The 23552-nt window shown below is 42.2% G+C and overlaps 1 protein-coding gene across 1 annotated transcript; it reads left to right on the top strand.

Moving 5' to 3' along the window:
* On the top strand, nt 1–20962 carry LOC119721263 (protein Wnt-1-like). Its single transcript, XM_038191254.1, has 4 exons — nt 1–1081; nt 9323–9588; nt 16942–17207; nt 19995–20962. The coding sequence occupies exons 1-4, from the start codon at nt 990–992 to the stop codon at nt 20550–20552; spliced, it is 1182 nt and encodes a 393-aa protein (XP_038047182.1). The 5' UTR covers nt 1–989; the 3' UTR covers nt 20553–20962.
* Nucleotides 20963–23552: the final 2590 nt, after the last annotated feature.

Here is a 23552-nt window from a genome sequence, read left to right as displayed (position 1 = left end):
CCATTGGCCGATAGTACAAACATCCTCCCGCGATTTACCCAGCATGCAACGCGCAAGCCGGTGCCTGCGGTGAAAAAAAAATACGCCAGCTGAGTGGGCAGATAGAGAAAGGCACAAATTCTCACACGAGGCACTAAGCAACAAATCATTAAGAGAGATAAATTATTTCACTTTAATTGCCAGTTGGTTTAAAGCCGCGGTGGCACTTTGGTGATTCATTATCACTTTTCTGAAAAAGTGCTGCAACTGCCTAAAAAAAAAGTGACAGGTATAGAGTTCAGAGATCCCGACCAACGCCGGCACGTGCGCCCAGTTGATAGAGAGTGAGTACGGAGGGGCATCGAGTCTAGCAGGGCCAAACCAGTTTACCGCCCGGGCCGAGCCTTGCGGACTAGAGTGACCACGACCGTGACAAAGCGTGAGCCGGCCCCTATTCTTCACCGACACACACCCTCGCCTCTTTGACTGCACCGTAGCTGAGTCTTGATCCTGCCGCGTAGCAGTTGAAAGACTTCAAAGCAGCCGGCACGGACATCAAAGCGCATCAGAGCAACTCATCAAACCCACCGGGCTCCGCCAGACCCACCGCACGCTTTTGTTTTGCTACTTCCACTCCCTGGATGCTCGGTTTCATCTCAAACAACGGCCCCAATTTCGGATCTCACTGTCTCTTTTGTTAAGGCGTCTAGCTGGGGCGTTAGGTACCCCCTCTCACCGGTCCAGACTTGACGTTTTCCCACTTTGTTCCCAGAGAATAGTTTCCGTCTTCAGTCACTGTACTTGTCACCTCGAGAGAACACTACGAAGAATCCTGCTCAGCGTCCCTTTTTTATGAGGCCTTGAACTTCCATTTGGAGTTTTGTGATCGTTAAAAACCCCTTCAGACGCTGAGAGCATTACGGGAAGCTAGCCTCTCAGGGGATACGGCTAGCTGCTTGAGTGTTTCCAGGTTAACTGTATAAATAGCCGATTACCGGCTCATCATCATCATGAAGCTGGAATGGCTTGTGGCGTTCTTCGTTCTTCCCATGGCCAGTCTACTTGCCAAGGAAACCACAGCAGCATCCAGTGGCAAGTGGTGGTAAGTACACGGTACAAATTAAGACTTTTGCAACTTTTCCCCCTGCCGTATCTTCTTGGTACTACAAGGTTAGCCTTGCAACTGTGCATTTCTGAGATGACTTTGACTGGATTAAGTGGGTTGCTAATAGGCAGGTTAAGCGTGACATCAATGGGGTTAAACCTCTCGAACAACCACCCTGTGGCATAAACCCACTCCTCGATCAGCATTGAGTTGTAATTGTAAAATGTGAGGTGAAAAATATGCGTTAACTATAGTCATTTTGTTGTGAAAGTTTTGGACAGTTATGATACCATTGGGGGAAGCCCGTTGGGTAGTGCAGGTCGAAAACACCATTTTCAATTCAGTCATGGACCCATTTTTATTACCAGCACCAGCGTAAAACATTAAAACGGTTGGATATTGTCATTGAAGCGGGTAGCCGTCAACATTGTAGTATTTTTCATGAATGGCTTGATATGTCAATAATTGAATTTGTTCATTTGCCCGAAAGTGGAGTTAACCAATGCATTTTTGGTGTGTGAGCATCTATGTTTGTTTTGCAAACACGTATTTAGGTACTTAAAGGCATTCTTCTTGATCGATTTTATTTGTAGAATGTTTCTCGTGAAGTACCTCAACACGAAATTCCGCGCTCTTAACCTGATGAAAAAGGATAACTATGTAGAACTGGCAATTGGTGCTAATAAAGTTTCCGTATTTTTTTTTGGGGGGGTGGTAAGGTTTCTAATAGAAGACGAGTTATATAGGTAAGATAGAAAGTTGCGGCAGGACGGTTGAGGTGGTTGATACGCTTATCAGGATCAATAACAAGCGGTTTCTTGGCCACACAAAAATGGTGTTGAGCTACCGTGTTAACTAGACATGTGGTGATCCTTGCACAAACATACACAAGCCTGGGGTTGTCCATCTCTCTTCACCTGTCAACGGCCACTAGACTTGAAGGGTACTTCGGCGTGCCTTCACGGGTACTTAACACCCAACGCACACGCTAGCTTTTGACAGTACGTTGCATGGGTACGGTGGCAGTTGGTGAACCGACCGGGGGTGATCATCCCCCCTCCGCTGGAAGGACTCGGGTTAGGCCACGGTCGAGCGAGTCCGGCGATTTTCACGGCGGATTGCGGCGCTGAAAGGCGGCGCATTCACGGTTTTATTGGGGTTTTGTCCGTCATTTAGATGTTTGCCAATATACGCGTTGCAGTGTAAGGTCTTAGCTTTTTAACCCTTGGTAACCCCGGAGCAAGCTGGAGGAAACAGTCTTCTTTTTACCAATCAGATGTTTGTATACAAAAGAACTAGAGATAACAGCTGGACATTTATTTAATAATATAATAAAAATAACATCGCATCATTAAGCTCCCACCTTGACGTTAAAGTGCAAAATAAGTGCCACAAGCCAGCTCGGTTTTCCAGTCAATAATACTGACCAGAAAAGAAGTTCAATCAGGCAGATTTTCATTTGCACCACGGAGAAAAGAGGATCCTTAATGTCTGTAGCAAATTTAAGAACTTATGTGATAAATGAAATTAAATGTAATGGTCAAATCAGACTACAATTCAGAAAAGTATCAATCATCTTGTACACATCTTAAGGCACTTTTTTTGTGGCTTTAAATGGCTTTATAACAAGTATGGAAGTTATAGAACAGCATTTTTTTGGCTTTAAATTTTCGAGCAATTCCTCCGTCGAAAATGGTGCGACTCTCTTGACATGTGCCAGTCAACTTCCGGTAAGTTGCACTGATTCCCTCTGAATGCCACCACCAGCCGATTAAACCCAGGCAATCACACACCCCTTCAGCACCCAGACAAACTTAAACCGATCACAAGAAAGGAGCAGTCAGCTCGGATTTGTCACAGGGAGGTAGCGAACAGGGGGAAATGTCTTTCTCGAAAAGCAGTCTCCGGAACACATCCTTATCATAAAAGACGCGGTATGATATCCATCTCCAGATTCCATGCTTGGCATTTCGACCGTAGAAAACATGCTTAATCATGTTGAATCGATACCATATAGACTTGTCAAGCCTTTTTGTTTCGTTCTTTGTTTGACTGGATAACCTCGCACTCAGTGTGACCTGGATCAGGAGACCGGCGAAAGGTCAATGCCCGCTGCATAGGAGAGCTAGTCCTCGTCCCTCATTCTAGAATGTTGTCAAAATGTAATTTTAATCAACTCTATGATGCTAAACGAATGACACAGGATCCCATGAAGTGAGTCTTATGGACGATGTTCCCCCATTTCAAAGCTATTTCGTTTTCTGGGGAAATGCACAAGTGCATACTCTGCTATTTCGATATACGGGTTTATCATTGAATTTTGGCATTACATGTATATGGACGAAAAGGTCGCCTGTGTCTCATTGATTTCTGTGGTGTAAGACTTGCGAAAGGCCAGTCACTCAAAAGAAACTAGTGTGATTTATGACTCATTTTTGTTGGCTTAATTGGGTCACAAATTCATGCTCAATGCTATATGAACACATCTGCATGTGAAGATTTTGTCCGGTAAACAACACTTGGTGAAGAGGTTCTGTCTCTGAGGGCCGACCAGATGCACTCTTTTTCTCAGTACCTGTCAATTTTTCCCCGTTTACCACACTCCATCCACCATACCAGAACGCCTGGCTGATGTCCCCTGCCTGCCCCCGGCCGTTTCCCCTCGGTCCCTCCGCGCGGCTTAAGCTGCGGCGGCTTCATTTCCGAGCCACAGGTGAAAGCGTTTAGCTGCCGTGACATCGTAATTATAGTCCAGTGGGTGTCATGGGCCTGTTTAAAAAGCCATCAGTAAGTTTCACTGCAACAGTTGTTGCAGAGGTTGGTGCAAATGAGGGAAAACTGTACAGACGACCGAATGCCAGTAAAATTGTGTTTGATCAATGGAGATATGTCTATATAAACATAGACATGGAATTTAAATTGATGACAAGGTCAACTTTTGTCGAGGCAGCCATCATGGGTCTCATTCCGTTGATTCTTTATTGTATTACATGTGGCCCTTATGTGAAAACTTAAATGTGAAAACTTATGAAGTTGAATCTCGTTAGTACAGACTCTGTTAATACAAAATTCTGATATAACAAACAATTTGGCTAGGTCCGAACGAGTTTGTATTAACGAGACTCGACTGTATCTGTACTCTCATGACGCAACTACACTTCAACCTGCCTTCTCGGTGGAGACTCTGCAGCGATGCGCGCAATGTTTAATACTTCCGGGAACTCGCTCTTCGCACTTTTCATTTTGCGTTCACGGTGGCAAATCTTCTTTCTCCCTTTCTCTCTGACTTCTCGACGGGGCAATAAAGCTGATTTACGGTCAGCATATACATGTTCGCATGTTCAAGAACTTGTATACAACCCAAATGTACAACACACTTGACAAAATAATTGGCCCGGGCCATCTGCAACTCCCGCCGTCGTCGGAGCTGCCGCAGCGCGTGCCCTTTGACCCCGAGGCATTAGGCAGCTCACACGAATTCCTAGATCGGGCGTAAATCACGCTTATAATTTCACTCGTAATTTATTCCGTTCCTACTTCTGTGAGGTTCACCACTTAACAACTTTTTTTCTCACTCCTAACTTCTTTAGCGATCAGAAAAATTCCGTTCGGTATGGATTCTGTGATTTTACTGTGGTGGATATTTCTTTTCCTCTTAAAGCCCATGTGCATCGCATCGCATGTATAAGCATTCCCTGCACCGTCTGATTTTGATATCAATATATAATAGTTTTCCAATGAGAGATGTTTCGGATTTTTTCGGTCAATTGCCAATTTCATGCCAGATGTCTGCGAATGCTTGCTTCCTTCCGTCCCCAACATCAAAGGCAAACTTTTGGTTGAATTTTGAATAGGCCTAGTTTAGACTACTTAGAAACGGATTGACTATAAATGAGAGTACATCTGCCAGATGTGATTGTTTATGCAGCTCAAGTCAAATTATGTAAAGAAAAAAAAAAAGTAGGCTTCGATGAAAGATTGTTATTTTACTCCATCGATTAGTATTTCATGAAGCATATAGGTTAAGAAGTTAAATCATGTTATCATGATGTTATAGCTAAACAAAAAGTATTTCATCTTGACGGAGCATATTAATTATACTCTTGTGTATATTCAGTAAAAAAAATGCCACGAAAATCCGTTCATGCAAACCAGAGATCTAACAGAATATAAAAGGCTATGGGTTTTTCACCCATTCCAATGGGATTTACACAGTTAGTGATATCAGTGCATCAGATTTTCATGGGCCATTTCACTCTGATGTAAATTAAGTTAATTGCAATCCCATCCCATTGGAATGGGTGAAAAAAAAACATAGCCTTTTATAATCTGTTAGATCTCTGGTTTGCATGAACGGATTTTCATGGCATTTGTACTAAATATACACAAGAGTATAATTAATATGTTCCATCGAGATGAAATACTCATGTTAAGTAGTTTTTGAGAAATGAAAAGATATCTCCTTGCACACCTTTTTTGGGGGAAACCCTGCAGTTGTAGCAAGTAAATGCTTAAGCACTCACTGCAGTTCGATGAAATTGGGACAGTAATTTATTTGAGTATTTCGTCGCATGCTTAAATCAATAATGCCAGAAGCTTTTTTAAAGCTAGGTCCGTCCTGTGGTATTCCTGGGTAAGGCAGTTTTGTTTATATCTTTTCTTGTCTGCGAGTCCCGCTGTAAATAAAACGGGTAGGCTCACATTTAATTTACGATCTGGACATCAAAAAGTTACAAGTTGCTCACAGCTTGGACGAAGTTCGCCATAAATCGCTGCCGACTCATTCCGGAACGCATACAGAAGGTTAATGTTGAGGGTCTCTGGTATAAAGTATAGAACCATTTTGTTGTATGGCAGAACATTGTTAAGATTTCGTTTCATAAATGCATTTTTAACGGGTCCCCGCATGTAAAAAAAGGGACAACTTCTTGCTTGTTATGCCTTGTTTACATTACCAATCGCAACAAATTTATGACGGGATAAATTTTGACGCAATTTTTACGGCCGCTGCATTCTTTCTTGGCGCCTAAGTGGCCTGCATTTTTTTGGTTAATACACGTTTGTCTTTGACAGTTCGGTGTTCAACTTCTGCAGGAGTTTTTTTTTTTTGCGGTGTGAGGGCAGTGACTCGTGGTGTAAAGTATCGGCGTAGCAATTGAAAAATAACGTGGACTTCTAAAAAGCCATTTTTGAAAACTTAACCAGATCGTGTACTGGCTCCGTTGTTCTAAGAAAATTCTAATTTGTCCTATATCTTGATTTAGAACTGTTCCAAGTACAGTGAAATAAAACGGCAAGAGCAGTTAGTAAGTTATCCAAGGAAGGGTTTCGGACTAAGTTTGGGACTAGATGAAGAAGTAGTCAAAGTGGTGCCTTCACAGTCAGTGGGAGAAACCCTTGCCTAAAGCCCAACTACAATTTGACCAGCGGCGGTTTAGGGTTAAACCCGTGCCGCGCATACTGCGGCTTTGTACTGCGCCACAGTGCGACAGAACACGCTGCGTACGTACACTTCACACCTGACAAGTCCCTTGATCCGCACACGCAAAAACGAGGACTTCGCCTTAAGGTGTTCCGGCCCTTTCTGACACAAGACAAACTAGATATTAATTGATTTTCAACAGTTTCCCAACGCTGTCCCCCCGGGCCGAGCGAGCTGCAGGAACCTTTATACCGAAACGCGCGAGCGCGGCATGATGCATGCGCCACTCAGACTAACCGGCCCCCGTCAAATTCGCCGAAGGTCCAGCGTGAATTTTATAAACCGAATTTAAATTTGTTCCCTTAAGTTTAGTTTACTGAACAAATTTTCCATTTAGGATAAAACAAGATGAAAACACCAATACAAAGGGAACATACTTGCAAGTGAACCTACAATGAACTTGCCAACCCGTTGCTCATAAAAGATTGCATTCCTCTCCATCAAAGGCATGAAAGGATATTAAGCAAGCGGCCATTCACAGTATCTCCTTAATCCCCTGTTATTGCTCTAAATCTCCGGGGATTATCCATCAGTGGGGGAGGTGTAATACCTGCTAATAGATGTTGACCGAGCCTGCGTCATGCATTGTCCGGCCCACTCCCCACCGGCTCTTTGTAGTGGTTTGCTTCGGAGCCGACCTCTTTTCAGGTACGGAGGCGGATCCATTTCACTCTTTTGTGGATACAAGTAATGGGATAAAACAACTTTGCGGGCGTGAATTGGGAGCCCGTCATTGATAGCCCCAATAGCCTTCCGTTACATCCGTTTAAGGTTAAGGATTGGACAATTTTTTTTGGCTCTGTTGCAATCTGGCTGGAAGCTCCAGCTGACTTTAGCTGACGCCATGAATCATCTTGACGAGTATGAACAGATTCTGACATCACTGTAAGGGATTTCGAGCCACCAATTGGGCACGAAATTCAAGTTGGGATATTCGCAACATTCCTTTCAGGTTTACAATATCGCAGACAATACGCGCACCATGCTGATGTAGTTCTTGCATCTTTGGGTGTAAATTCGCATTTGGGTTATTCCCGTTTTCAAAACCTTGCCAAAACTGTGACACTGCATGATGGACATCTATTAGATATTTTATTTCATGGATGTCTTACTTTCAAAGCAGAACAGCCTAGCAACAAAACTCAAAGATTCATGAAAGGTGCCTCAAGTGTGGACTGACTCGGTGGCTTGGTGCCTTCAGACCGTTCACCAAAAGGGCGACAAGACCAGAATTTACGAGCTTAATAAAAGACCAATGAAATGAAAACAGTGTGCCAAAACAACACAGTGAGAGCGATCACTTTTCACCCCGTTGTAAATTACTCGGGCAAACTACCCGGTGGTATATAATAGTTCAGTACCTTTTGGATCTAGCCTGAACCCCAAACTGGTATAGGTCAGCTGTAAGTGCAAAAAAAACCGCTTCTTAACGTGGACAAGTTTTCAGAACATCTTGAGAAAGATACATTAAGCTTTTAATAGTTCAACTCTTTGGTCACATCATCACTACCCAAGGGCGGATCGGGGGGGGGGGCAAAGGGGGCCTTCCCCTCCCCCCCCCCCCAAAAAAAAAAACGAATCCAATTTTTGGTGTTTTTTTTTAGTGACTTCGCAATAAAGGCAGGCAATGAGTACACCACCATCTTTTTCTCAAAAAACATTGGCTAAAGTGGTCAGAAATTGCATCAGATCGCACCACAGAGCATCTAGAATCCCAATTTTTTCGGGGCCCTTAAGCGAGACTGGTACTTGAGACTGGTACCTGGACTTCTCTTCGCCTCCACCACGCCGGAACGTTCCGACGATTTTCAAATTAGCATATTCTAAGCCAAGGCTCAAAGCCATTGTAGGACAATACAGATCTTTTATTATTCGATCTTTTTACAAAAGGGAGCACTGGGCCCTCAATAACGATGCTAATTTTTGCAAGTGCCTTATAGGCCCACTAGCATTCCTATATGCGAGCTGATAATATCCTGAATTTATGGATCTGTGTAGCATCACACAATGCCCAACCCTTCAGCAAAGACCAAAGATGTGTAGTGTAATGCTTTTAACTCGTGCAGCAATAACATTGGAAGGGAAACATAAAAACTTGATGGCGCATCCGTGTTGTCGTTATACAGCACCCATCCAGACATTGATGATAAACTGACTTCTGTTGTTTTATTGAAGACCTACGTCTGTGATTTAGGAGGTCTTGTCAAAGGTACCCTCGCGTAAGGTCACCCCAGAGTCCTTCCAGCTGGAAGAGAAAGTAATATAAACACGACTGAAACCATGGACAGTCAAACTGGATGAGCAGATTGTTTTGATGGCAACTTAATTGCTGGCTATTATAGAGACTAACTTTTTTAATGTACATTTCTAACTCTCCTTTGTTGAAAAGGCAATGGAAGTAAGCTGTTGGGTTGTGAAATACGTTCAAGTTCATCGTGCCAATCGAAAAATTGGGCCACAAAATCATATTTCAATCATTCTGCCAAAATGGACATGCACGCGAAATTAAGATTCATTTTCTTGTTAAAATTAAACAAAAGGGGACGGTTAAATATGTTTAATTGAATAATTTATTTCCTAAGATTAGTTTGGCTTGAACGTGATACTCTTTATGTAACTTTGATTCTTTAGTCGGGGTAAATTTCGGGTCGTGGAGATTTTTATCCACACAATTGTCAGATTACACATGTAGCATGATGAAATTGTCATGATTGCAATTTTACAAATTTTTCTTCTTTCTTTTCCGCTTTTTTCAGGAGTATCGCTACCTACCCTCAAAAATCCAACATCGTGACGGACACGCAAGGCACCGAGATCTCACTAGAGCCACAGATGAGACCGTTGAACAAACGCCAGCGGAGGATGGTGCGTGACAACCCGGGTATTCTGCTGGCCATCTCCCAGGCCGTCAAGATGGCCGTCACCGAGTGCAAGTACCAGTTCAAGAACCGGCGATGGAACTGCCCGACCATGATGAATGTCCAAGGAGCCAATAGCCTCTTCGGCAAAATCCTTAATACAGGTAACGCCATTTGTATATTGTTGTTGTTGTTTCCGTTGTTTCTGTTTCTGTTGTTATTGAGTTGTTGTGGTTTTTGTTGTTGTTATTGTTGTTATAGTGTTGTCATTGTTGTTGTCGTAGTTGTCTCCAATAGTTGTTTCATGTAATACTTATACGATTTGTCGTATGTAGAACATCATTTTGACAGTTAAAGAAATTAAACACAGAAGGCACATTATTCTTAAACATCCTGTCTTACATGCCACTATAACTCCACGAATCGTTTTAGAGTTTGTTTAAGGATTGAAAACGTAGTTTAGATACAAAAAAAGTTCAATAAATATTTCCTTAATTCTTCTTAGTGTAGTCAAGTCATCAAAAGGCATTCTCCAGTGAAAAAATGAAGTGCATCAGATTATCATTAACGAAAAAAATGCAGTTTATGATTCTCAAATGTACGTTGAACCGGGCCCTCCGAATTCTGTCAGAGCGAATTTTGGTCCAGAGATGATGGGGCAAATAATGTGCAAACACGGTGTCCCGCTCGCCGCATGACACGGCTAGCAGCCCTAATCGAATCATAACGGCGTTTGGAATTCTTTTCCACCAAACCTTACTCGCGAGTTGCAACACTCTGCGCGGAATAATATGCCCTCTCGCGCGCCTATGGTGGTCTGAAAATAAAGGCAAAAAACAATCGGAGGCCCAGTAAACATCCCCAATCAGAATGTTACTGTTAACATTTTTGTTGTTGGCGGTGTGGCGCGCTTGATGAGAAAAACTATCAACGCGGCATGAGGCCAGGTGACTTGATCCGCCGTGCAGCAGGCGGCAGGCTGGCTAAAAATCAACGCGCGGCACGGGGCCGCCTTTGCCGTGAGTCGGGGCCGCCGCACGGCCTAGCACTTGAGCTTGACTTAGGTTTACAGACCGCACAACTCTTGGTAGAAAAATAATATTGTAATACGACAGCCGGACGGATAATTTAATGATACTTTGTTTGTATTTGATCTATAGTGACGTGTGGGTTTTCGGAAGTGTTTGTGTACATGTCTTCACTTCAGTTTTAGCCCTTTTCCTCGACTAACTCGTATCATATGTGAAACACATCACGATTAAATGAGACAGGATGGGGAAAAAACAAATGGTCTGATCAGTTTAATTTGTCTCACATCCCAACACAGTGTATCTTGTGCTGTTCCCTGAATTGAAAAAAAAAATGAAATGGAACGAAAACTTCGTTTTGCTTTTGGAACATCTTTCTAATTAAGAAATCTAAAATCTCTGGAAATTCGACAATGTGTTGCTTTCATAACGGATCAAATAAAATGCGGCTTAATCCCAGTGATATTGGCCAAGAAACAAATCCTCTTTTTTATCTTTCTATAAATGGCCAATGATAATACAAAATTTAAATTATTACGACAATGGGTTGCAGTCAAAACAGATCAAGTGAAACTTTGTTTAATCCCTGAAATATTGGCCGAGAAATAATCGTCTATTTAATTTGTATATGCATGACTCAAGGGCTGGGAGATCTCAGCATTCATGTAAACTCACCATGTACAATTCTCTCGCATTTCCAAACCAATTTAGCAGTGGCCCGCCTGACAACCGCCCAGCCGCGTTAAGGGCCGACCAGGGAGGAAACTTTTCCCCATTTTTTTATTTGTAACAAACCACAAAACAAGCAAAGGTGGTGAAGTTGATGGGAACGGGTGGAAGTGCGGGACACATAATACTGTAACAAAGAACGCCGACTGAGGCGACCTGCTGATCGCGGTGCGACGGGCCTTTCGTGTGTATAGCTGGGAGGCCATGCCAGCGGGGTATCCGTACTCACATACATGTACGTACGTCTCGTACGTGTCCTGTGCGTGTTCACTTCTTCAAATTCAAGTATAATATCCAGAATACGGCAGTGAATTAAGTCACTGATTGATCACTTGTAAAATTTCTCCTAGTGTGAATCTTAAACTTGGAGGGAAAAAACTGAGGGATTTTTTTTACTGATACGTAAGTAAGAAGGTGCTTAAACTTTAAAAGCACGAAGGAAAAAAACTGAAAACCATGTATCTGCAAAATAAGACCCTGGGCCCAATTTCATAGCGCTGCTTAACAGCCGACTTTGTGCTTACAGAGCCTCCATCTCTTTCATAGTGACCGTTATCAAGCAGTAAACACAGCAAAAGCACGCTTAACCCCAGAAGAAAACTTTGCTTAAATCAGTGACGTAACAATATACATCTCCATGCGCGCGCAATCGTTAGCATGAAATAGTGCTAAAGCAGCAGCATGATTTTCTGCTATACATATAGTAAGCACAACTTTTCTGCGTACTGTTAAGCGGTGCTATGAAATTGGGCCCCTGGCTTTTTGGATGCAGGAGAAATGTTACACCTCCGTAGCCTACTACGACTCTATCTAACCTTATTTGGAATAACCGTCAACATCGTTTACGTTAGCATTATAGATAAATTCTGACCAATTTGCTTTACCAATACATATCAAAAGATAATATCGGTATGAGGCATGCATATAAGAAATACTTACCCGGAGAAGAAGACGTAAACTATACACATAGGGGTTATATGTTTTAGAGTCGTTGGCGGTTTGTGTAAATTTACATTTTAAACTTTGGCGAGATTTTGGATATGTTGGCAGTACCCATGCATACTAAAGTTGAATATTGTGTCGAAACTGTTGCCGATAATGCTCGATACTTTACCGTTGAACCTTGACGCATAACGCAACAATTCTACCAAATTCATTGTAGCGCGAAGCACACAGAAACAAACCCTAAATGCCTCTGATTCGTTTTCCCTGCTTTTCTCTAATGTCCTAGTTACAGTATGGCAGAAAGGTGATGGGATCGTGCCTTTGATGATACAAATATGGTATTTGGCACACAGTCAGAGTACGTCATGTGAAACAGATTTGGCTATAGGGCCATCGCAGATTTGATCTTTGAAAAATTATAGGTAGAATATCGATCAGTGGCAGCCATTTTGAAAATTTTGAAAATCGCTTGTTATTCTACCTATTTTTTTTTTCAAAGGACAAATCTGCGATGGCCCTACAGCCAAATATTTCTCTTTAAAACAAACTCTGACTGTGTGCCAATTGCTGTGCTTGTATCATCAAAGGCACAGTTCCCCCAAATATCTCCCCTATCTGCCCCACTACTATACCAAGTAGTGCTAGAATGAATGAGCCTCATTTGGCGCAGTTCGTCTATGGTCACAGTAGCACAAAGGGGTTATAACAAAATAATTGTTTGCGACAGATATGAATGAGAAGGTCCCTTTGTTGGCCCATACCAAATAACATTGACTCCTAAACCGGTCTGCAAAGATGTTTCTTGGTGCCAAAAAAAAACAACACTTTTGATTGATGGATCGCTCTCTGCTGCGAGTCACACTTTTGCCTACACAAATTGCCATAAATGGGACAAATAACTGATTTGGAAATGAGTTCTCCATACTCTCCGAGGAATGTGGCTGTGAACGAAGTTCAATGAACTAGTTCAGAACACAGTTATAAGTCTAGACTGTGGAAAAGGGTACTTGCTTGACAGTGAAAGTACTGATGCTTGCTGCTTGCCATTTTGGTGCCAAATAGTGCATTATAACTGATTTCGATTAGTTAATTTGCCCAAGACGTATATCCCTTTTGAAGAGGGGCGCTGGGACTCGGGGGCTTTTGGTCAAAAATGCAAGCAATCACTGCATGTAAGCAGGGGCTTATATGCTTACGCTGTTGATGAAGTCTTATCTTAAAATAAGCAAACCAATAGGGACCTAATGCAATAAATTTAGATTGTTACTGCGTATGAGTCGAATAAGCTATTCATTTAAAAGAAAGACACGTCTCCCTCCTCATTTAACCAAATCTCCGCCCACAAAAGATTACCCGAATCATTGCTAACCGAATTTCGGATATACACAAAATGCTGACGGGGCAATGGGCGCTACAACACCTCCAAGACACCTTTTGTTATCTCCAAAACAAAAATGGGTTCTGAATATTGTCCGGTATATACGAAGAACATCACAACAAGAAAGGGAAAAAGTTCGCCTCTCGGAGAGGCTTTATTTTTTTATTTTCCGAATGTGCAGCACACCATTAACCCAAACGGACCCCAATTCGTCACTCTTAGTGGGAAAATGGCTTTGCAGGCTGGTTAGGGGACCGGGGGTTTGGCGTGTATGGACGGGATGCGATCAATCTCATTTGCCACGGGTGGAAACCGCCTCAGCTCCCCGGAGGAGTTGCTAGAGTGTAAGGCCCCGAGCCTCATTCTTGCTGTCATATTTGGGGGGGGGGGGCTGCACTCAAATTCCGAACTATCAGAAGTTCATCCATTACCGAAGATAGGTCGGTCCAAAATAGCTGGCAGTCTGTTCAACTATGGCACTGCCATGGAGGACAGAGAGTCTGTTCAACGAAAGGCAAGTGCCACTATCTCAAAAAGGATGCATTGCGGTTTATGTTTACGGAAAGTGTTTTCTTCGTCGGCTGCCTGACACTGATTTTTGATGATTATGGATGAGAAAGTTGGGACTGGTCTGTCCTTCCGATCGTGCATCATCATACGCTGAATTCCTGGTGAAAAGATCCCAAAGTACAGTCCTCACCACGAAGGAAAACAATGATGGATAGCAATAGTGGCGAGAATTTGACTTCAAAATCTCGCAGGAGATTCCATGAGAATCCGGCTTTACATGCGCATGCGCAATCATAAACGCTTTGCGGCATGCACAGGGAAATCACTTCGTTAATGTGAACACTATTCGTTCAACATCAACTAGCTGCTTATCACAAATTGACTCAACCATGTCAAGCAATAAACATTAACTTATTACAAGAGTGACGAACAAGGAAAGTTAGTGCACACTTCCCATCATGTACTGTCCTAGGGAAATGTTCACCATTTTCCATATTATATTCTCAAGCCAAATCGAGAAAAGGTGTTAAGGTCTAAATGTCGATTGTTGACCTTCTTTGAGACAAAACTAAACAAAATACATGTATAAGCCTTGAAGTCCATTGTTCAACAGTCATGATCAGAAATTGAAAACTTGGGAAATTTCAACCTAGTACGGCGTCCAATTTGGAACATGTTGTCGAAATCAACACAACTAAAAACAGTGACGTTTTACCGGTGTTGTGCAACGGCTACCATTTGTTCCTCTTGACGTTTTATCGATTGTATTCGCCAGACGTGCTTTGAATGTTGTTCTCGTTGTTTGTAAGGACGAATACAATTATTGACAGTTAATCAAATGTTTGATACAGGTCTCCCGCAGAGTGCTATATCCTTCGATCGGCAATGAGCCGTATAGTGCAAATTTACCACACCTGACTTATCAAAAAAAATCAAAAAAAATTGCAGATCGTGTTGCCCGAGTCCGTGTTCTTGTATATACACTCTTGAATGAGAGGCTGCCAGACTATTTCAACGTGATTGCCCTGCTCTCTTTTAAACATAGGCCTATATTTCAGCACTTGGGCTAAAACAAGATGGCCGACTCGATCAAAGATGGCCGACTCGGAGCTCTTTGCTTAGGCCCTATTTAAGATACAACCCACTGTACATCCGACAATACATCCCAAGGACTTTATATGATAACGTTCAAGCAGTTACGGAATGTCGATTTGAGCTAAATTAATTTGGACAGATCTGGCCTATAGTTGCTATTTTGTAGATTACCTTGTCATTCAATAGAGACACGGTTTCGAAAGAAAACACGACACCGTGTCAGTGAAAAAACAAGAAAGATTTTCATGGGCTCGATGTCAAAGCTTTCTTGACTTCTGACCGACAGTAACCCTGCGGAGGCCCATGTCGTCCTCCTATGTGGCCTCGTGTTTTAGGGCACTTCACTGGCCTGCTTTCTCAAGTGATGTTTTCCGCAAACACAAAAACTGTTTCAAACGCTCTTACATTGACCTCTGTATTCTACCCTTCATCCTCTTCCATTCCTTGGGCAGATCACGCGGAATAAATGTGGTTTACTTGTTGTCTTCTCTTTTGGGATGTTGCTGACAAACTCTCGGTTGGGTAGACAATGGTGAAATCTCTTCCTTTTGAGGGGGGGGGGGAGAGTCATTCCGATGTGGCTGTTTTGTTGGATTGATTGCTGCGCACGAGTTGTTAGTATCAATGATTCTAGAGATTGGCACAATTATTGGATGAGTGGGATTATCCGCTCAATCCAATCAGTCGGTTTATATTGGATCGATTTCAGATGAAATGCTTGGTGACAGGGGTGTGAGTGATTGGGGCTACGTTGGCGGGCCAGCCAGATATATACACGTTGGTAATCCAAAACTATCTTACAACCATCAAATCATTTTCTTCAAATTAGGTTTTGCCCTTCACCGACGTTTTTAAACACTGTATACTCAGTGTGTTACCTCCCGAGTGAAAGTTGGAAAAAATCACTCGGGTGGGACTCGAACCCACGACCTCCTGCTTTCTAGTGCAGATGTCTTACCACTCGACCACCGAGCTAACGGGATCGGTTGGCCGGTTCGAATCTGATCATTTTCTTCGAATCAAATCATTTTCTTCCTAAGTATTCGATATGATTTTAAATGATGCACAGATGTATTTTAAAAGGGTATCATCGAGAATTAGCGATAAGCAATCGCAAGTATAAAAGGCAGCAAATATTACGACATTTCTTCAAGGCGTCACATATTTTGTGCAACTTTCTAATCCTCTTAAATGCGTGAAAACTATTTGACATCCGTTTTTGGTTAATTTTATTGAAAAAGTACACTTCTTTAAACATTTGACATTTTCCATGCTTTTCCGGACAACTGAGGGCGCTGTTGCTATGATGTCATTTTAGGAAGACACTGCTCATTTTAGGTGCTTTCTGTTCAAGTTGTGAAGCCAAAAATGTGTTCATTGAAAACATTTGTGAGAAAAGTTTGCTCATTGGCTTAATTCGCATTAGCGTAATAATGAAAAAGGCACCAAAATACCTTGAAAATGACAAATAGAAAATTGAAAATATGGATAAAAGGGACACAAAGGTGTATTGTCCAGGATTGCATTTTAAAAGGATGCATTGCATAGGCCTTTTAAAGAACAATTGAAATGTTTAACGAACTCCATTTTTTGGGGGGGGGGTAGTTTCTATATAAACCTCATCTATAATCGCAAGTAGGCCTTCATAGAAAGGTTCCAAATAGCACGATATTATGAATTGACCCTGCAATAAGGTGTTACTTAAAAAGGTAATTTTTTACGGACTTGAGTTTTTGTAGTCTTTATAAACCTCAGCTGATGCCAGTATTGTGTATACATTGACACATCATTCTAACATGACGTACTTTTTCTCCTTACTTTCTTATTAACAGCTTGCAGGGAAACTGCGTTTATTTACGCCATAACCAGCGCGGCTGTCACACACTCCGTAGCCCGTTCGTGCAGCGAGGGCAGCGTGGAGACGTGCACCTGCGATTACAAGTACCAGCGACCCAGCGAAGAGGACTGGGAGTGGGGCGGCTGCAGCGACAACATCGCCTTCGGCCACCGCTTCTCGCAGAAGTTCGTGGACGCCGACGAGAAAGGGCGAGACTTGCGGTTCATGATGAACATGCACAACAACGAAGTTGGAAGACTGGTAAGTTCAAAACAGTTTTATCAAGTTTACTTTTTTTTCCTTTGAAGTTGATTTACTGAAGAGTGAACGGGTGATTTTTAGCTGCGAAATTACAGCTCAACAAATCACCATGTTTTCCGTTAGTCTGTTAGTTAGTTAGTAACAAACGTTGACATTGTCTATTGCTCCTACATATCTTGACCAATTTCAACCAAGCTTTGTCAAAAGTATCAGCAGCCCAGCCCCAACTTGTCACATGACCAAACTGGGGTCAAAAGTCGTCATGGGTCACTGGTGTCAAAACCTGATTTTTTTTAAAACTCGAAACACTAGCCTATTTCCAGAAATTACATGGTACATTCACGCGACTCATGCATGAACACGAATTCGTTGGTCCACAGCTTCCGAGATATTTCCGATCTAGCTTGCTATTTAACTTAAAAAGAACGAGGTTAAAAACGAAGTAAGCCTTGGGGACGAGGTTGAAGTGAACCATGTAGGTCGCCATGTTTAACACGCATGCGCGTAAGTGTTCTTGGAATCGCGTTCTTCTGTAAGGCCCCCCCCCCCCCAAAAAAAGTCTCCGGTTTCTGGTATGGAGCTTGCCCAAAAAGTGGTGCGGCGACGCGGCTTTTTTTTTTTTTTTTTACCTGATTTTTTTGCTTCAAATGTCGGGATGACTGCAAATGGTGCCCGACTAAACTTAGTGCAAATATATGGGAGTCCAGAGAGGCCACATAAAGCTTATTCTCAACCATAACCCCATCTAAAAACACGTTAAAATTGTGCAGCAGCAGGATTCCAGTCAAACCAGTGAGTTTGGCGGTTTTGAAACATCATCTTTCATTGAAAAAAAAACTTTTTCATTTTGCCGACGCGCATGGCTACGGTGACGCCTGCGCATACCAGAAACCGGAGACTTTTTTTTTTGGGCCTAATCTAGTAACGTTCGATTTACTACATTAGATCATCTCCTATCCAGCCAAATATTTGGGAAATGATGTATGAGATTATCCGTTTATTTCAACTGGTGACACGGACGATCTTGGCAGGGGCGGGCTACCGTATTCGAACTATTGGTGGCGCTTTCAGTTACCTTGACTTTAGTTTTGTGTTAAATGGTGTGGACGGTATTTATTATGATTCTACAAAGCCTGTCAGCAATGACGTTCGCGTATTAGACTCGTACGAAAACAAACATTTTATTTTTGTTCTTTTTTGTCTCTCTCAATTCGCTTGTTCTCATCCCAGAATTGGTAGCTTTTGTTTGGCTTTCGATGTTTGTTATAGTTTAAACGATACCGGTTTCTCGACCACTTCTTAAAAGTGGCTTTGATCGTTTAATCGGTTCCAACAAGTGGTATTTTAAAAGCTTGAAGTAAGGTTACCTCTTCTCGTCTTCTCTCCCACGAAGCGATCTTTTCAAAAACCCATTGCCGTTTTTCTGTCTTCTTTTTCTTTTTGAAATCGTGCAATTTTCGACCACAATTGCCAACCTTTGTCATCTCAAACGGTTCCACTTATTTTGTACAATTGTCGGTGTCGGTGTTCCCTTGCTTTCTAACGATAAGCGCGATCCTGATAATGAATACGCGGCACACAACTCATGTCATTGAGAACGTTTATGACTGTGTCATCTCCGCTTAAAACACCTTTCTTTTCTCTGAAAACCTGCTATTGGTTCAGATTACCGGTTAGAGGAACCCCTTTGAAAGGAACTTAGCACCATTGTTTCATCCACGCCCCCCCCCCCCCGATCCCCCACGCCTCGACCCTCTACGGCCCGTTGCGTCGCTAACAGTCACCGCGGCGACATCACAGTCGTAAACTCGCTTGCTTTTCAGCCGCTTTGCTCCCCTCATCTTCAAATCGAAAAAAGTCGGTACTGTTAAAAGAAGAGCAACTGCCTGTTTTCTTTGCCAATTCACGGAGTTGTATAGTTGGCCCTGTGCAATTACCTGTCCTATCGGCCTTTTATTCTGAACGTTTACGTCAAAATTATGAGCCCCGCTCGCGTTTTCAAGTGCCCCCTTTGAGGGGCTCGTAAAAGGGGTACTTAGTAGGCCCTGTAAACGAAAACAACGAAAAGACCTTGTTTCCAACAATTGCCGGTACTATTGGTTGCTCTTTTTAATTCGGACATTAAACTCCCCGCCCTAAGCTGTATCATAATAGACGAATAGGCTGAACCAATGATACGGGTTTTTTTTAACAGAGAAATTCCAGTACGTCATAAAGAATCCTGTGAATGGATTCTAGGAGCGGTGAGTCATGTGTGTGGGATGTTCCCAATTGTGTCAGGAACGACTCACGGATTTGACTTTTTTTTCATATTGCGAAGACTCAAAGTGTGTCACACAAATTATGCAATCGGTCATGCATGGTGTAAGACGACTTGAAGATTTCCAACTTTTACTTTTTCACGCGAAAAAGGCAAAGTCACATCCGGTTAATTAGCAACTCACCCGGCTAGTCACTTAATATTGTCTCTAAAATTTACTGTAACCAAACGAAACAACCACGCTTATTTAAATTTTCGTTCTTGACTTCTCAAAAATAATTATAAAAGAGAGAAAAGGTTCTGTAAAAAGTAACAATAAAATTAAAAAGGTAGTCTGCCCTTAAGGATTTCATTGGAAATACCAACACCCAGACTATACAGCGTCTTTCGATGGAAAATATTGAAAAATGGGCCATTTTCCTACTGAAGGCTCCCAATGATATTTGAGTTCAGAATGAACCAGTCTAACTGGGTAAAAAGAGTAGCCTTTCAAATGCTTATGTTGGTGTTACTTTCTTGTTTTTCAGACGGTTTCTTCAGACATGCGGCAGGAGTGTAAATGCCACGGCATGTCCGGTAGTTGCACCATCAAGACGTGCTGGATGCGCCTACCAACCTTCCGTACCGTGGGAGAGTTCCTCAAGGATCGCTTCGACGGCGCTTCCCGCGTGGCGCTCCGCAACGAGGGAGTCCGGGACAGCAGCAACAGCAACAGCAACCGGCCCGGGAGCGAGCGGGGCGGACGGCGGGACCGCGGCCAGCAGCGCGCCCCAACCGGCACCGAGTCCAACTTCCAGCCGTACAACGCCAACCACAAGCCGGCCGGCCCCCGCGACCTGGTCTACTTCGACGACTCGCCCGACTTTTGCGTGCGGAACGAGAAAGTGGGCACCCTGGGCACGGTAGGGCGGGAATGTAACAACACCTCCCTGGGAGTGGACGGGTGTGACCTGATGTGTTGTGGGCGGGACTATGACGGCTCACAGGTCCGAATCAAGGAAAGATGTAGCTGCACTTTCCACTGGTGCTGTAAAGTCAAATGCCAAGAATGCACGACAGTAAGAACCGTCTATCGCTGCCGGTAGAACATTGTATAAAGTGTACTTTTTGTAAACACCTAACTCAAACCCATGTCTCATGTGTTAAGTTCTAAGTAACTTCAGTACAAAAGAAACAGAAAAAGCTCCCGCGAAAGCTTTTTGACAGCAGGAACATTGACTTTTTCTAAAAACACAAAAGGCAAGAGCTGAGCTTGTCTAACAAACAAGAAATCTCGAACATATTTTTTAACCATATGAGATGTGGTCTAGTCGGTGAATCTCTATTATGTAAATAAATATTATATGATACTTTTATTAACATTTTTTTAGCGTGCAAAGTAATTATAATTATTATTATTATTTTGTTTTGGTATGGGTACGAACGTTGATTTATATGCGACATCCGCCATTCGTCGTGAACAAATCAATGCAAAGCTGTTGGAAGATTAACCTACCCAAACCAAATTCAAGAAAGTAAGGCGTTTGATTGGCTGAATTTAAAAATTCTTTAGTACTTTTTTGAGTTCGACCCCTCACTTATTTGAAAAGAATGGTTGAAGATTACAATGCATCATGGTTTAATAGTTAATTTCTCACAGACTAAACATTGACGTACAACAGCCTTTTAGGGATATTTTTCTTGTACACAACTTTAGTTTTACTGAAAAATAAAGTGCATATCCCTCAAGTATTCATGGGGGAACTGAAGAAAATGCTAGTTTACAGGTGTTTCAATTGTGCATTTAATTTTCGTACTTAGATGTTAATTTGTATGACATCAAAGCTAAATGTAGTGAAATGGTAAGTAAACGTGATACACATAATGCATGTGTATGCATTGATATTATGTTCTTTTTGCCAAAACTTAAACTACTTATATTTATGTCGGATTGATAGTAATTACATTATGGCCGAATTGGCAACCCGTTGAATCACCAACTTTAACACTGGATAACATCTCGAGCTAGCTGAGCATGTTTACGAGGCTTACGACTTTCTCCACCCATTTTTGGTGCTGGACGGAACAGTGGTTTAGCGCCCTCTTTCGACGAGTTGAAGCAACTTGAAAATGGTAGCCAGCAGCTCGGTCGCTTCGCTCGTACCCACCGCCCTAAATAGGGCGCTGGGAAAGGGCTAATCTTCTGCACAAAATTGAAGGAAGCACAGGCGCGCAAAGCATTGTGAAGAACTTACTGCCTCAACCAATGCAAGTACATTTCTCTGCGCACGTGTCATGCGCAGGCGGAAGGGTTGACCCGCGTTATTGTTCGAACAAATTCTATCCAATGGGAACTCGAAAAAAAAATACGTCATGCATCCAGAAGAAATTAGCCCTTCACAGCGCCATTTTTATGGGTGATGGGTACGAGCCAACTCGGTCGCCAAGTTCGTTTTAAGCATGTATTATAACCATACTTTACAAGTAACATTTTGATCATAAATCTGTAAGTATGGAACTTTTATCGATGAGTTATTCAAAAGATTTTTTTTTTAAACTAGTGGCCGGCAAGACTTTTTTGATAAACTGTACAACTCTTTTAAACTAATTGAGACCTAACTGTACAAACGCATTATGTTTTCGGTTTTCACAAATACCGAGTCTGTTATTTTTTGATGAATTTGTAGCTCAAATCGTTAAGCATGTGCAAATTAAATTGTTGCGTGCTTTTGATATGAACCTAAATCAATATTTAAACAATATTCGACCGACGCCTTTAAATTATTGATGAGCTGGTAGATACATGTTTTGCGGTATTCATCAGCCTGTGTGTGGCATTGTAAATATAGTAAATAACATGCTTTTATATTTGAATTGATTATGTTAATTAACTAGAGCACAACAACAATGAAAATATCTGGTGTACAAAGTACAATGGACGTTGTTTAGCTAATAGGCTGGCACTTTTCTGAAATGAATGGTTTGAAATCAGTAGAGCTCTTGTTTTGTAATTTATAGCTCGACAAATATTGTTTACTTCCACAAAAAAGTAATGTCCTGAATTCAGGAATGGGCCATGCAGGCATACTGGGATTTGCGCCTGTTATTACTTGTGGGTGTATATGTATATAGAGGTTGGTGAGAGGAAACGAGTATGTAATAATTGTATGATAAACTCATACAAGAACATGTTTTTGCGCCATTCCCTTTCCCAGGGGTGTTTTTCCAAAATATTATTAATAATATTATTATAATATTATTCCAATATTGCAAAAATGGCTCGGATTCCGGAATGTCCATTAAACCACTTGCAAATTGCTAAACTGTGTGAAATAAAAGAAAGAAAGAAGGAAGATCAGCTTTTGGGAGGTGATTATTTATTATGAGAGTCAAACTGTTATTTTTTAAAGTGATATAGTGACGAGGAATTGTGGTTCTTTACTTTCAAAGGAACCCTTTCGTGCCCTTTCAAAATTGTCTTCATATATTACTTACTGCCGAACTTGTACCGTCCTGTTGAGGCTGAAGTGCGCCCTCTGCTGTCCAATGGGATATAAACCTCGAGGTCATTGGCTATATTATTCGCGCTGAACACACTCTATCCGGTTCGTTAGTGTGACGTCACCTCCAGCACTTTCTGCACGATTGGAACCGGAAGTTAACGCAGCCCGAGCGTTTGCAGCCAATGAACGCTAGTAATCAGGGGTGTGCGCGCGTGTATGACGTTTTTACTAACGAACCGGATGGAGTACTGAAGTGAATACGTCACGCGCACAAAATGTGTGTGAAAGACATTAGCGCGTGATTCAGCCCGTGAACCAACACGCGCGCGTACTCAATTTGTTTGCACCACACTTCCTGGTTCTAAATGACGTCACATTATAAAATACTAAACCCCATGTCTGGAAATTACAACAAAAGCAAATGTAAATTCCCTTTACCCATGTGTTATAAATCGGTAAATACAGCGCAGGTACACGCAAAGGGGAAATGTAGTATGTAAATCTAGTTGTGTCGTGGTTAATGTCAGAGGTTTTCATCTTAAAAATGGACGGTTTTCGATAGGGGGGGGGGCAAGTTATCCGGCATGGTGCCACCGGAGGTCT

This window comes from Patiria miniata, unplaced genomic scaffold (assembly GCF_015706575.1).
Source record: "Patiria miniata isolate m_02_andy unplaced genomic scaffold, ASM1570657v1 HiC_scaffold_13, whole genome shotgun sequence".
Classification (NCBI taxonomy): domain Eukaryota; kingdom Metazoa; phylum Echinodermata; class Asteroidea; order Valvatida; family Asterinidae; genus Patiria; species Patiria miniata.
This window is presented reverse-complemented; position numbering and strand designations above follow the sequence as displayed.

Coding starts and splice junctions, on each gene's coding strand:
- LOC119721263 (XM_038191254.1), top strand. CDS start 990: ATGAAGCTGGAATGGCTTGTGGCGTTCTTCGTTCTTCCCATGGCCAGT. Junction 1,082..9,322: donor GCATCCAGTGGCAAGTGGTG/GTAAGTACACGG, acceptor CGCTTTTTTCAG/GAGTATCGCTACCTACCCTC. Junction 17,208..19,994: donor ACAACGAAGTTGGAAGACTG/GTAAGTTCAAAA, acceptor CTTGTTTTTCAG/ACGGTTTCTTCAGACATGCG.